Raw genomic sequence first — 15,588 nt, 5'->3', positions numbered from 1 at the left:
CACCCCTGGGCATCCAGGTGGGTTTGGGAAACAAAGTGGGCAGAATTGATGCCTGAGTGGATGTGAGGGGGTGAGAGGTGGGAGGCCACCATGACAGCCTCTTCTGGCTTAAATGTCCCTGTGGATGGTGGGAGACAGGATGGGAAGGGGGCTGGGTGGGGGTGGGGCGGCACAGTGAATAAATGGCTGAGTGGATAGATGAGGGCAGAGGCTGCTGAGCACAGGGCCAGGTTGGGTTTTGCCAGAGAGAGACAAGGGAAGGCCAGAATGTAGGAGGGCGGGAAGCTGGGACATGGAGCTGTGTGGGGCCGGATGGTGAGGAGGTGATTGGCTGAGGGCACTGGGGTGCAGTCCCAGAGAAGCAGGAGTGGCAGCGAGAGAGCAGGACCCTGGGACAGAGACTGGGCGCTGCAGGTGTTGGAAACATGAGGTTTGGGGGTGGCCATGGCAGTGGCAGGTGGAGTGGGGTCATCAGGAGGACAAGGCCAAGGATGGACCATCCTGCAGACGGATGCTGAGGTCACCGGTGAAGGCGGGTGGGGAGCCAGTGGCCCAGCATTAGAATGAACGGGGGGACTGGCTGGGGGCTGGGATGGTGGAAGTGGGCTGAGGAGGGAGAGCCCACCCATGCTCCTGCATGGGTATGGGGGGCGGGGGGACGGTGAGAGAAAAAGCAGCCCGGCTTGGGGGGTTTCTGGTCCCTCTTCCTAACGCACACCAGCCTTGACTTCACCCAGGACTAGACGGGGATCCGGCCACCCCTCCCCTGGTCCAGGGGTGCGCCGGGAGCCTCCCAACCCCAGGCCTTGCTCAGGTGGCCCCTCCTGTAATGTCTCCCCTTTGGTCCTACAAGGGCACCACGAGCGCAGCCACTCCCTCCCGGCCTCTCCTGGGGTCCAGCCTGCCCCAGCCCCCCTTCTCCCCTCCGCCCAGCTTCTGCTGAGGGAAATGAAGCTCCCGACTGGCCCAGGGTCATCAGCCCCCTGCCTTGCCGAATCCCAAGGCCTTTCCAACTGGCTGGCCTCCCCGAGTGTCCCCTTAGCAGCTGGTGGCCCCACAGGTGCTGGAGGACAAATGTGACCCCCCTCCCCCATCTTGTGGGTCCCCACGCTGGGCCGAGCGCGTTTGCGGATGGCACGAAAGGCTGTGGGCGCCAAGGTGCAGGCTTCTAAGCTTCCCCCGCGGGACCCGGGCTCCGGACCCAGCCAGGCCTACGCAGATGGGTCCTGGCAGCCCCACGCCCAGCGGGTGCGCCTCCACCGCACACCGTGTGGGAGCGGCCGCAGCACAGCGCCCTCCGGTGGCGGAGGGGAAGGCGCACCCGCTGTGCCGGCCTGGTTAGGGGTCTAAGGCTGGAGAACTGACTAACCCTCAGGCCCCGGGGCCAGAGCAGAGGGGAAGCAACTCAGGCAGCGGAGGGGTGGGGATGGGCCGGCCCTGCCCGGGGGAGGCGCAGGGGGCTGGAGAGGCGCTCTGGCCACCAGCTTCACTGGTAAGCAACCTGTTGCAATTGATGGAAGAGCTGGAGCTTGGGCGAGGCCCCTCCCTCCGGCCATCCATCTTCTCCTGTCTCCTCCACTGGAGGTAATGCAGTTCCATTAGCACCTGAAAAAGCCTGACACATGACTGGGGCTCAGTAGCTGCTGAATGAGTGAACCTGGGAGTCGGAGGGTCCAGAAGCTTCGGGAGTGAGAAGCTGCGAGGGGGCTGAGGTTGGAAAAGTAGGTCAGGGCTGGACTTGATCTGGTACGAAGTGGGGAGCCCCTGTAGGTTCAGGTGGGCAGGGGAGACCCACGCTAGAGCCCCATTTGGGAGATTGCACAGCGCCGTGCGTCAGGAAGCTGGAGAGGAGCGGCTGGGCCAGAACAGGAGGGTGAGGAATGCTGGCGGTGGGGGCTCAGAGCCAGCGCCCCAGGCCGCCATGCTGGGAACCCATGGGAACCGAGGCCAGGGTGCCACTCCATCATCAGGGCTTCTTCCCCAGGGGTTGGAGATGAATTCTGGCTGCGGGCAAGAGGCAGCAGGAGCCAGGCAGGCCTGGGGTTTGACTTCCTGCTGCCTAGATCTTTGCCAATGACCCTCATCCATGACAGTCATATGGAATGGTGTTCACGGTGCCCGGTATGGTACTGGGGACAGTTAGGTCCCGAACACACGTAACACCTACGTGGAGATGCTGGCAAGTGTGGAATAGGGACAGTGGATGTGGGTGGGGGCAGGGTGCCTGCAATCTTTTGATCTAAAATCTGAAGATCACCAGCTCTTTGGCCCTTCACTCAGCAGCATCCTGCCAGCACCCAGGGGAGTAAGTGCTTCTCTGCGTTTGCTTTTGGCCGAATCCTAGCTAGCTCCTGGTTTATTTTATCAAGTCTTCAGGAGCCTAATTACAGCTAGTTAAGAGTTTCTTACTGGAGTTCCAGGAACTATCACTTGGGGTTGAGAATTTGCTTTCTGAAAAGTGGGTGAGTTTCTCATTTAAACTCTTCCAGTCCATCAGTCCATCCTGGAGCTGAGAGGCTGCGCTAAGGAAGCATTTCCTGCTGGGGAGACTGAATGAGTCCTGGAGTTTCCATTCCTGGGCCACAAGGGAACCCAGGAGGGTCTGCCTCAGACCAGACAGGAGCCTCTGGCCAGGTGTCCTGTGTGATGAAATGCAGGAAAAGAGGTGGCTTAGAGGCTTGAGGAACAAACAAGAACCACAGGCATTAAAAAGCTTAACATTATGCATTTATTATATCTTATAGAGCCATGTTATTATACATGCTTGGTGCTTCAAACTGGATTACGTTAAATGTTTTTCTGGATGCAAAGCCATCTTGCTTGATGCTTGAGATGCGGATGCCTTAAATGCGATAATACTTCTGCATCTAAGACCTATGAGCTAAGGAAAAACCAAGGACAATTCCAGAAATGGCAAAAAACATTTAAAAGATGCACATGAGACGCAACGCTAAGTCCTTGAGCCAGGGCCTACAGAAGTTACCAGAAAGCGAATAAAAACAATTGTTCTATGAAAATGACTTGACCAATCACCGCTGTAGATAATAAGAGCCTCCTAACAGTTACAGGTATTGTAGAAAAGGTGGTTTGGTATCGATGCCTTTTCCCCTCCATGTAAAGTACATGCAGACATTGTGCAGTCCCCCCGACAGCGCAGCCAACAGAATACAGCACAGCAACGGGCCCCTCCCCGTGACACCCCAATGCTGTTTCTTATGGCGTCTGAGTGTCCTTATCGAGAAGCATTCTGATCAAATCTGCCACTTTGTGGAAAACCGTTGTGCTTTAGGATGAACGTGCTACCATCACTCTCACCCTGTGCAGATTCCCACATCCTGGCCAGAACCATGGGGCCAAGTGACCAGCTCATGGGAATTTGATTTACCTGTCAACGTCCCCTTCTTTTATAAGAGGAGCTGATTAAGTATGTGGACAATATGCCACCTGCCCTCCCAGCTTACACCTCTCTGGCTCTCTGCTCATCACTTGGGCTTGGAGGCGACGAGAAGCCCACATGTGCAGGAGCCTGACCATTCCTGTCTGATGCTGCTGCTCTGAAAGGCCTGCACTGCACTGTCTTCGGCAACCAGGGACCTGAGCACGGCCCATGCAGTAACCATCCAAGTCAACCATGGTCAATACGTTAGGGTGTGGAAGACCTAGCCACCCACTCAAGCAAAGCTTCTGAGCTGGCAAGAGGTGCCTTCACCTGCCGGTGGGTCCGAGGCCGTCCAGTGACAGGCAAGGCGCTGCCTTTGGCAGCGGCGGAGCAGCTGCAAGGAAGCGCGTGGCGTGGGTATGGCATTAGTGGGTGCCTGTCAGCAGCTTCAGTTCCCACCACCTTTTTGACTCCTGGATCCATGCTCTGGCTCATGGCCAGACGTCAAGAAAGCAGGAGGAACCTGGAGAATTTAAGATGAATAACATGGCCTTCCTAAACCATGAAATCTCAAATCAGTCAGATACAAGAAGTGATCAATTCTCTCTGCCTGTCATGGGGGTACAACAATCAGATTTCCAACCGAAAAGCTTCTGAGGGCCCAGTTTTCCTGTGCCACAGACAAATCTGAGATAAGTTACAACAGGTAAGTTTTGCTAAGCAGACTTGGGGCAGAGACAAAGCCCTCTGCCCACCACCCGCCCGACCTGCCCAGCGTCCCTCTGGGCTGCTGGCTGGTTGGAAGTGTCTCTTCTGTTTGTGAACAAACAAACCAGAATTCTGCTGGGAACACTGACAGGCAGTGGGCTTCCTCTTCTGCCAAGGGTCTCACTTTACTCAAATTTAGTAAAATAAGTGACATGTAAAAGAACTGTACGTGAAAACCAGATAGAAAAATAATCTTGATATTCCTCAAATCCTCAGGTCTTGAATCTAGGCAAAGCACACAAACACCATATGAAACCAACAGTGTGAGTTCAATGTCACCCTGGAAAATAAATGTCACTCTGAGGCAACAGTTCTTTATACAAATATTATGCTTCCCCCTAACTTCACTACCAAAGAGGGGGGAAATAATAAGAAATCCAAAAATAGAAAACAACATCTTATTAAATGTAAACGTATCCTCTGGGCTCTTATATTACATATCCTACAAACATGCAAGTATCTCAGCTCAGATGTAGGAAAATATGTCTATCAGTATTACTTATAAATCAGGTTAACCCTCAAGACCACCAATTGACTCACTGTTCAAACACCATGTCAAAGTTTTGGCATGTACATCCTCAGCAAACTTAAGAATTTTAACCACAGCGAACTGGGCTTCAGTTACCCCCCGGTGAGAACGACTCTGCTCTTTAATAGTCGCTCACCTGCTTGTTCTCTATACCGGGGTTGAATGTTCCTTCAACAAGGAACTTGGACAGTACATTTCTTCAACCACCCAATTACATTCCTTTCAGAAACGAACTCTGCAGATTGAGAGAAGATACGTGAACAGAGTCAAGGAGGGTGATGACTATTTCACTCAGACAGAGGGATGGAAGAGATGACCAAAGGCACCCCCCTAGGGGTCAAGGCACGGGAAGAGGGACCAACCTCCTCCAGGGTCCTGGGTCTGTAGGTCATAGGACATAGAGTGGCTCTCTGGACTGCCCTGCCGTGGGCCGTTGGGGAAGGAATCCCAAGGACAGTGCCAGGACCAGGCTCCAGGGTGGTGCAATGCTGGGCAAGGGTGATGCAACTCCAGACCTCATATGCCCCCCACGACTGCTTGCCTGCTGGCAGGGTGGGAAGGAATGGTTGCTCACACCACGGGCACCTGAGGAGGCCTCTGCCCCAGGTCTAGCCAGAGAAGTACTCCAGGTGCTCAGCTTTGAAGGGGAGCTCCACCATGGCTTACCTCGCTCCCGACTGCCAGATACAGCCACTCCTGGCTTATCGAGGGGACAGCTGGGCTCTTCGGATTAACTCAGTTCCAGCAAACTACTCACTCAATGGAAAACAGATTCTGAACGAATAAAAAAATTGTCTCAAGTTAAATTTTTCATTTATGAATCAGAAGGCACTTCAAAATTCCGGAGAGCCAGTGTCACTGCTCCTGGGCCACCAATCCTGCACAGGACTGGAGGAGGAGCTGGAGACAGGGCTACGTTTCTGACCTGACGGTGCCCTGTACATCAGTTGAATAAATCTGGTTCAGCTAGTTTGTCGAGCACACAGCACAGAGACACACGGATGTTTGCATTCTGAGTAAATGGGATTTTGCTGTATTGTGGCAGTTTATAAAATATTCTCATGGGTCTGATATTTGACTTGAAGTAAAATTCAAAAAATCATAACGGTACATTTAAGAGGTCACAATGTGAGAGGCAAAGTACTCATTGAGTACAATTCCCTTCATCGAATCACCTTGCCAATCAGTACTCAGTGTCCATTTAGAAGCATAAGCTTAAGCTGCTGGCGCTCAACTGCTACATGTGCTAGCACTGAGGACTCCACTGCCCAAGGCCCCAAGGCTCTCAACCACACAGCATCACCAGGGCCTGCCTCTGCTGGGCGAGGACCCGCTGGAGCCACCCAGAGGGCGGCCTGAGCACTGGACACCTGCTTGTCCCTGCCAGGTAACACCTTACCTTGAGAACACAGGCCAGGGTGCAAATGTCATTCACATCTTTGCTGGGGGAGCTCAAATCAAAACCCAATTGCCAAAGGGCCTGGTTGGGAGTCCTCTGAGGTAGTTCCTTAACTCGGGATGCCTGTTACCTACTCTCTCGGAACTCAGTCCATGCGGGACAGTATTCAAATACCCATGCATTGCTTTAATCGTAAGTCACTGCAATTGAGTGCAAAATAAAGGAAACTTGAGTTGCTTTATTTAGCTTCCAATTTCTGGGAGGCTCAAGAATTATAATTATTCTGGACAACAAAAGGAAATAAGACTGTGCTTACAGATCTTTTCTGCCATATTCTTTCTGTAGGATTGCTATTTTATTGTTGCCCTTTCTGTTACATGGATGTACACACCAGGTGTTAAAAGGTACAATACATTCTACAACTGAGCACCACTTTCTGTAACTGAACAGGCAAAGAGATTACACTGAACATCAGCATCTGGCAGTATTTTTCGGAAAAAAAAAATGTGACTAAAATGGGTTTAAATTGATTAACACTATTAAATCACATCTAATATTTGATACTACATGATTCAATACAGCTATACGATACAATTATACAAAATGTGTTAACATCAAAGAATACAACCAAAATTAAGATAGCAAACAAAACCTATATAACTTTTTTTTTTTACAGGAAAATACTTTTGAAGTATGCATGTAACTGCCCATTCTTTTAAAGAAAATCTACTGCAAGCAAAGTTATCAACCTCCAGAAAAATCACACATAGCATTACTAAGCATATCCCCAAAAAGTGTACAATATGCACACTTGGAAAATACAAAATTAAAAAAATTGTAAGCAACAGGTGAGCTTCATATTTATAAGAATGTGAAAAGAAGTCCCATTTTTAGCACTGTTGTATAAAGAATTGTCTTTTGATGCAAAGTTCATGACTTGTCCTCCTGTTGGGACCACACTTTACAAAACACCGTGTTTTTGAAACGAGATTACAGAGCTAGATAGAGTCATATCTTAGCAATGTCATCTTATTAAAGTTTTTTAAATTTTTACTACTTTATCAAAACATGTCCCTTAGGTGTGTAGGATTCATTTTTAAAATTCTTTCCTAGAAACAATATACAAAGGAGAGGCATAGTTATTCCCAGACACGCTCCCGGAAGATGCTTCCCGAGGCCTAGAAGGCTCTTCTCTCGTCTTCTCACTGGTTGTTTTTGGCCTTTGCATGTGTTAAGATGTGAGATTTCAGATTAGTCGACTGAGCAAACTTCTTATTACAGCCATCGAAGGGGCACACATAGGGCCTGTCTCCGGTGTGGATGCGCACATGTGTGCGCAAATTGAAGTCCAGTGAAAAGCGTTTCCCGCAGCCTTCGAACGTGCACTGCCGGGGAAAGACCAGAGAACCTGCTCAGTGACACAAGGACCCGCCGCTGCGCTGGAGGGCAGCTTACTTCTTTGACCTAACTCTTTTCTCTCTGCCCAGGGGAAATCTTCTAGCTGTTCTAGAATTAGTGGGCATGGAGCTCTAGCTCTGCGCGAACTACTCCTCAGACCCACAGGAGCGCCCTCCTGAACCACCTGAATACAATGTAAGAGAAACACTTGGATCTCTCTAAATAGTATGTTATGGTCCTAAAACTTATGTACAAAAAAAACAGGAAAGCTTCTGGTGCCAAATCAAGAACCAGGTCAGGGTTACCGTCTGTACTGGGAGTTTGTTCCCTTGTTCATGGGCTTCTAAAATGAGGCAAAGTGTTAACTGTACTTACTCTCGTACAGTAAAATTTTAGAAGTTCCCTGCCAATTAGTGATTCAATATACTACTAACTACCCAAATTAAACTGCTTTGACCCCACAGTGGATGCATCCGAAATTTAGTTTTGGGCTTACTCTTGAGCAATGCTTTCTCCTGAGCAATGCTTTCTCCTGATGTGACGGACACTACAATGGTCTCCAGTATGTCACAGAGTAGCCCTCCTGTGACAGGACACCAGGCCATCTCTCCCTAAGCTGGAGCTGCCTGCCTACACTCGAGGTGTGTGTGTGTGGGAGGAGGGGGGGGGGAGGGGGGAGGCGGGAGGGGAGGGACTGGCTCTACCTGAAAGGGCTTCTCTCCAGTATGAACCAGTTGGTGCCGTTTTAGTTTTGAGCTCTCAACAAAAGCTTTGCCACACTCTGCACAGACGTGGACTCGGGGGCCGTGGGTGTGCAGATGCTTTCTCATGGCAGAGTTATCCCTGAACATCTTTGTGCAGCCCTTCAAACAGAGAGAGAAGCTTAGTGGTTCACACTGCAAAGTGCGCAAAGGGTCAACCACTGAACAGCCTTCACTGACACATTAAAACAAAACAACCCCAGCCCCATTTTAATTTTACTTAGTATTACAGCAGAAATATTAAAATATTTAAGACAAAAAACAGACAGCTGAAAAAGGCCTTATCATTTAATGTAAACCCTTGTTTTACAGATGAGGAAACTGAGGCTTAGAGATGTCTTTAAGTAGACTTGCCCAAGGTCACACTACTAGTAGCCGAGATGGGAGTAGAACCCAACACCCTGGCTTCCAGCTATACCACCGCTGCCTCACCCAACTCCGTCCCCCACATGAAGTAACAGAAGCCCTGAGAAATAAATGGAGTTAAAATGACGGCAGTCCACCACTACCTTTGGTGGGCCCCATATTCTGTGCTGCAAGAATGGGCTGTCATTCTCCATCGCCTACTGTTCCCTCTTCTCTCTTTGCCTCTTTCCCCTTCTTGACAGAGAAAGAAGCAAGAGGGTCTCCAAGGAATGGCAACTACAGAAGAAATTTATTTTGTGAGACACTAGGAAAAGAAGCAGGCAAACTGATACGAGAGCGGGGGCGGCAGATGGGAGGGTGGCGCTCAGAGAAGCATGTCCTGCCCAATTTCTTCTGCAGTTGTTGCCCAGTGATGGAGCGGGTGGGGGAGATGGCAGACAGACCACAACAGAGGACAGCACAAGCCAGCCAGTGGACAGCTTCACAGGCAGAAGGGCGGGCAGGAAAAGCCACAGTTTTTCACCTTGACCCCGAGGCTGAATTCCCATTTAGAAAATGGGATTTTAAAGAAGTAGACAGAGAAGCTAGAGAGATGGCAGGCACTCAAAGGCAGAACTGTTTTCAAATGCTTATCTATATTTTGGCCCCAGTGAATATCACTTTACATTTGAAACTCTCCACATGAAGAGCATTAAAAAGAACAAAGAACTTGTGAGTTGCACAGTCATTAGAGGTGACACCTCAAAGCTAAATTTGTCCTCCAATCCTTCATTTTAAAAAATCATTTATTCCATTGAAAAATTCTGCCCTTTGTTTTTCTGCACCTGTGTGATTTTCTGTTCATTTTGCATCCAACTAAGTTTGAAACTGACCCAAGCCAATACCTCAAAGTATCTTTTTGGGCTATCATTTTATTTTAAAGGCTAAATTACATTTGAAAACAATTAAGTACCTCTTTAGTAACACACAATTAATAGAGTAAATTAAGAAAACGATGAAGTCTTATTAAGCTTACTTTAGCAACATTCAAAATAATCCCCAAATTCCTATAACACACCTACAGTCCCAATAAAGTCCATGGGTGAGCACACAACCCAATGTCTAAAACTGACTTGTTAATGATCCAAAAAGAAATAAAATCCTAACATATATTCAATATATAGTAATAATAAAAAACACGGGTGCCCTATAGTAACCCCATTTTAATAGTATTTAAATTTAAGTGGCCTTTACTGAACAAAACTTACATTACAAAATATAGTCTCTTGAATTTAGATATCAAAGATTATATAGCTCCTCACTTAATCTCAAAAAATATGAAAACAGAAATAAAAAGTACAAATTTCTTATAATCTCTCTAAAACTTCATTGACAGTCTAATGAACACTTTCCCCCTAGCATTACTTACTTTATGAGGGCAAGCTATTGTTCTTGGAGCATCATCTTCTTTAATTTTTCTTGGCTTCATTCTTACCAAAAGAAAAAAAGAGAGAGAGAGAGAGAGATTTGTAGGAGTGGGTAGACTCGACTGGCATAAATCATATAGTCCCTAAAATGTTTTCCTTACAGGTCCAAAAGCTAAGTTTACAATATGCCTCCGTGAAGGGGAGGGATGAGACAACTCACATTCGGAATACCTATGCGTGTGAAGCTCTTCCCACTGGCCAGAAAAGAATGCGGATGTTCAGAAAGACCGGGTTGCTGCCTAGGGTCGCAATGCTAATGAGCTGGTGGGGCAGTTTAGGATGGCCATGCTGTGATCTGTGTGAGTCAAATATCTGCTCCTTCCACGGAACTCTTTAAAAGATACAAAAGATCAGCAGCCCAGATAAACAGGAAATCAGGAGTGAAACAGTGTATCCAAGAGCAGTTGCTGTGATAATAAGGATGCCTTATACCCAGAGAAACAGATATGGGAGGCTCTTAAAAACATATACCCCCCCCCCGCCCCGCCCAGTTTGGCTCAGTGGATAGAGCGTCGGCCTGTGGACTGAGGGGTCCCAGGTTCGATTGCGGTCAGGGGCATGTGCCTTGGTTGCGGGCACAATCCCAGTGGGGGGTGTGCAGGAGGCAGCTGATCGATGTTTCTCTCTTATCAATGTTTCTGGCTCTCTATCCCTCTCCCTTCCTCTCTGTAAAAATCGGTAAAAATACATTAAAAAAAAACAAACACCCAAAAAACACAAAAGAACAAACACATATCCCAGCCCCAGCCTGTGTGGTTGAGCATTTATGAACCAGGAGATCATGGTTTGATTCCCGGTCAGGACACATGCCCAGGTTGTGTGGTGCGTGCAGGAGGCAGCCAATCAATGATTCTCTCTCATCACAGATGTTTCTCTCTCCCTCTCCCTCTAAAATACAAATACTAAAAAATATAGTATTTGTGTTCCTAACACAAATATACACAAATACTAAAAAAAGGGAGGGGATCCACTCATATTGACAGAAATGACCTTTTAGATCACACATGGGTGTAATAGCTCTGGAAGGGAACCTAACTGCTGTAACTGTAGTGCTGGCTGCTTTCGGAGCCCCCGAGGGACTGGTGGACAGGTGGGAACACCCATATCTCTTCATCCTGCTTAATTTTTAGCACACTATTGGTTTTTAAAAAAATAAGAGCATTTCTTTAAAAGGACAGAGATGCCTGGCCCTGCTTGCAAGGGAGGGAGTGCAATGAGAATACTGATCTGTGGGCAGCCAGATTGAGCCCTGCATAGAAATACTATCCAGAGAGCTTGCTGAGTGGGTAACTTACCTACCTGCTATTTCCACTGAACCAACACTTGGTCTTTTGTCAAAACTTTCTCTCCAAATATTCCCTACAGATCTGTGTGTGGTGGAGGGGTGAGAAATTAAGAGTTCCTAGAAAAAAGATGTAAATCTCTGGAACAGGTGTTCTTTCTGTCCCTAGTTTTGCCATCTCACGTTCCTACAGGAGGATACATATTTAATGAATAACTAAGTCAATGATTCCTCACCGAGAGCAATTGGCCACCACCTTTTTATTAGAGTTTTGCTGTCATCTTTGTAATTGCAAAGGCCCTGACAACATCCATATTCACCCTTCATCTGGGATAAGGACTATCTTCTTACTTTATAAAGCCTAACTCAGGAATCACCTAAACTTTCCATGCCGTGGAGCAGAGGTGAAACAATTTATCTGGCAGCTATAACTTATCTCTAAGGCTTTGTTCAAGACTGTACAAATTTCCTATTTTACATGACATTTTCAGTCTAATATCCTCCCCCTACCCCAACCTTGTAGGTACTGGGCCTTTCTTGTACTTAAGAGAATTACATCATCAATTAGCAAATATTTTCTAAGTGCCTGTTGTGTACAAGGGCTCTGAACTAGCCTTTGTTATTTTAAATACCACTCAATCCTAGAGTTTGGTTGGTTTTGAGTTCACAAAACTAAATAGGACAAAAATTTGATGCCACTGCGCCACCTGGAGGTTATATCAAAGTTTGAAAAACTACAGTAATTTATATGAAAGGGTTCTATTCCAAGTATCAATTAAAAAGACTAAATAAGGCCCTAGTTGGTTTGGCTCAGTCGACAGAGTGTCAGTCGGTGGACTGAAGAGTCCCGGGTTTGATTCCAGTCAAAGGCACATGCCTGGATTGCAGGCTCGATCCTCAGTAGGGGGTGTGCAGGAGGCAGCCAATCAATGATTCTCTCTCATCCTTCATGTTTCTATCTCTATCTCTCCCTCTTCTTTCCTCTCTGAAATCAATAAAAAATATATATTAAAAAAAAAAAAAAAGAATATATCAAGAACCAAGCTCAGTCTTCCCAAGTATGAATGTTTCTACCTTTGATGACCCCACTGATGTGTTCTAGGTCTGGACTCTAGAGATAGCTACACAACTGTTAGTGCCTAAATTCATTAAATGGTCCTCACCTAAAGAGGGTCAATTTTACTGCCTGCAAATTCTCTCAATAACTCATTTTTTAAAAAATGCCCATTGGAATGACAAAGAAGTCCTACAGACAACCTTTTCCCTGACCCACCCATCTCAGGGTCTGAATGTGGCAGCAGTGGAGATCCCTGTACCAGGAGGGCAGGTGTGGCTTAGCTGAGTTTCCACACCCCATACATTTTCTTAGATTATTCCTAGGAACTGCATTTTTAAAAACACGATAAACTTTAAATATACACAAAAGTAAAGAGAATGGTGCCGTGTACCATTTACTCAACTCTTTGAATTTTTAAAAATGCTATTTATTGAGTGTTCTTTTTCCTTAAATGTCATTTTCAAAATGTGTGCAAGTTTAAAATGCATTTGGACAAAAAGGAAGTGGAAGGTGTTTAATTGCAGCCACTCAAGCTGCTTGGCAAATCACCCTGCTTCACTCAGAGCAGCAAATGAGGCAGTAGATGCTGGTACCTTTTACACTCTATTCCAATGCAAAAAAGGTCATTTCCCAAAGAAGTATACTTAGACTGAAAGAGTTTTGTTTTGTGAATAAAGACTAAAAGCTTCACAGCACCAATTTATATATAACTTGCAAACAAAAATATATATATTACCATTTTGAATATCTTCTTGACTTGCCCAAAGTAGTCAGAAGTAGCCAAGACTGGAGTTTTCATGGACTGTGATACTTTACAAAGATCTTTTGATCCAAAGACAACAATGACAACACCAAAGGCACTACAAATGAGACGGAATGGGATGTGCGACTTGATGCTGACTTCTACTAGTTTCACGACCTTGAGCAAATTACTTAACTTCTCAGCCTCAGTTTCTTACTCTGTAAAAAGGTATAATGCTGCCTACTTTAGAGCTGTGAAGGTTAAAAGTTGCACATTAAACTCTTGGGAAATGATAGCTATTATTATCACCACCTGGCAGTGTGTTAAATGGACCTAGCTAAAAATGAGTTAATTCCTTAAATATAAATATAAATATAAATATAAATATAAATATAAATATGCCAGTAATACTTAACAACCCAGGTCTGGTGCTCCACTGAACCACCCTTTCAACTAAAGGACTGTGAGACTGGAGAAAAAGGCCTCCTCAACGTGTTAGAAATTATATGAGGAGCCAAGTGTCAACAAGAGATGTTTCCTGTTCAATTAACATGGAGAACCAGCTCCCTATGACATGACTGGTTTCATGCTGTCTGATTCTGCATCTGTGGAAGGAAGACATGGTAAAGATTGGACTCCAGGACCAGAAACCGTAGGAATTTCCTGGTATGACTTCTCCTGCAGGGCACTGAGTAAACAAGAAGTTCCAGTCAAGTTAAATCTGCAATGTCCCCAAGCTGAGATTACATTTCTGAAGCAATGATTCTTGAATAAAAATAAGCCTCTTGCCTGCAAAAGAAGCTTTCTTGACTTCAGACTGGAACCACCAATTGTGCTGACAGGACAGAGGTTTCTGTGTATACAGCTAGCGTTTGCAAGCATGGTAAAGAACTATTCAAGGAATAATGCTGCCTTAGACAAGTGAGACAATATTTGTTAAATGAATTATCTCCTAAATAACAGTTCATATTCATGTGATGATACTGAAGAGATTTAAGGTACTTTCAGCTCCATGATCACACGTTAATCCTGTGATTAAAGTCTCAGGGTGGGAAAAGAACAACAAAATAACCAACCTGGGACTAACTTTAGCACTCTTTATTCTGATCTTTCTAGACCAAAAGTTTCCAAAGGGCTAACTTTAGTTAATGAAAAAATGCACAAAAGTTGTCCATTTAATCAGGAAATAGTATTTGCCAGGTCCCACCCACTGACCCTTTTGGAAGTATTTACTAAAAAGACATTTCAGGAAATAAGTGACCCATAGCCCCACCTCTCAAATACCATGACTTCCAAGAGTAAGTCATTATTTGTACTTGCCCACACACTAACTGACTTACTAAGCAGTCTAGGGTCAGTGCAGCAGGAGCCTGAAACATCCTGTGGTCTGTTGCAAGTCCAGTGCAGAATCCCTGCACCCAGTATATGAAGGAGAGAAAAGAGCAGCTAACACACCTCCTTAAGTCAACAGCCAAATTACAAGAGGAAGTGGATGAAGAGTGGAGGCCAGCAAAACAAGTTCTGTGGATCTTTAAAAATGTGGTCTGGCCCCCACAGTTTGTAATTTGGTGCTTTCAGCTTTCAGAATCTCAGTCACCAATTCTGGGGACTCTGGGAAATCCCATTCTGCTGTTGTCACTCACATTCTCAAAATAGGGCAGTCCAGGCTCAATATTTCTCACCACCACTACTGTCCAATTAGAGATTTGTTCCGTTTTATATGATCTTTTCAAGATACCATGGGAAATGGGGGTGAGAATGAGCCCAATCCTATACACTTCATATACATTGTCAAGGTGAAGCAAGATCTCATTCTGTTGTATATAAATGAAATATTTAGAAGGTTGGCCATAACAGAAATAAACCCATGCTATATTCAGGTGATCATGTAAATACTACTTACTACAGAATTTAACTCTGTGCCAGGATCACACTGCTTGCTCTAGAAGTCCAAAGGAGTAGCTTCAGTCCCACAAGAACCTTCTCTTACAGTCAGTCAAATGAGCTCTCTTCAAGTACTGTCAGCAGTATGCCCCATTTTTATGCCATTGCTTTCCCTCATCCTGCCCCCTTTCAGGGAGTTTCTGATTTATCTTTTCATTTTTAGAAGACTCCCATACCACCAAAATCTTCTAACTTCTTACTCATTCTGTCCACTACTGAATGAGATAGACTTTTCTTATAGCAATTCTCACAACACACAGACTTCCTGTACTAAACTGCCTCTTGCAAAGCTGTCTTCTTGGTTTTCTTTTCACTGTATTCTTTAGGAAGTCTTCCTTTTGATGTTCACTCTCATTTTACCAGAATAGATCCTCAAGTAACGTCCTCGGAAAGCATGCATGCTACATAAACCAAATCTTGTATTTGATCGATAGCTTTGCTGGATCAAGAATTCTACGTTTATAATTTTTCCTCAGAAACCTCAAAACACTGCTCCA

At 45.9% G+C, this 15,588-nt stretch overlaps 1 protein-coding gene across 2 annotated transcripts in view; it reads right to left on the bottom strand.

Annotated features, from left to right (window-relative positions):
* Window positions 1-5,713: 5,713 nt before the first annotated feature.
* The window catches only part of YY1 (YY1 transcription factor), a 30,794-nt gene continuing 20,919 nt past the window's right edge, over window positions 5,714-15,588 (bottom strand). Inside the window, exons 3-6 of one of the 2 annotated variants that reach the window (XR_013997005.1) lie at window positions 10,227-10,397; window positions 10,009-10,069; window positions 8,178-8,336; window positions 6,404-7,460 (exon numbers count right to left, since the gene is read on the bottom strand). Coding sequence is in view for 1 of the 2 variants with exons in the window: in XM_081110374.1 (XP_080966500.1) it covers window positions 7,278-7,460; window positions 8,178-8,336; window positions 10,009-10,069 (403 nt within the window). In the remaining variant the exon portion in view is untranslated. Of the gene's footprint in view, window positions 7,461-8,177; window positions 8,337-10,008; window positions 10,070-10,226; window positions 10,398-15,588 lie in introns of both variants that reach the window. The other variant, XM_081110374.1, reaches the window with a different exon arrangement.

This window comes from Myotis nattereri, assembly GCF_964212035.1.
Source record: "Myotis nattereri genome assembly, chromosome: 1".
NCBI lineage: Eukaryota > Metazoa > Chordata > Mammalia > Chiroptera > Vespertilionidae > Myotis > Myotis nattereri.
The sequence above is the reverse complement of the archived record's forward strand: the minus strand, read 5'-3'. Positions and strand labels throughout refer to the sequence as shown.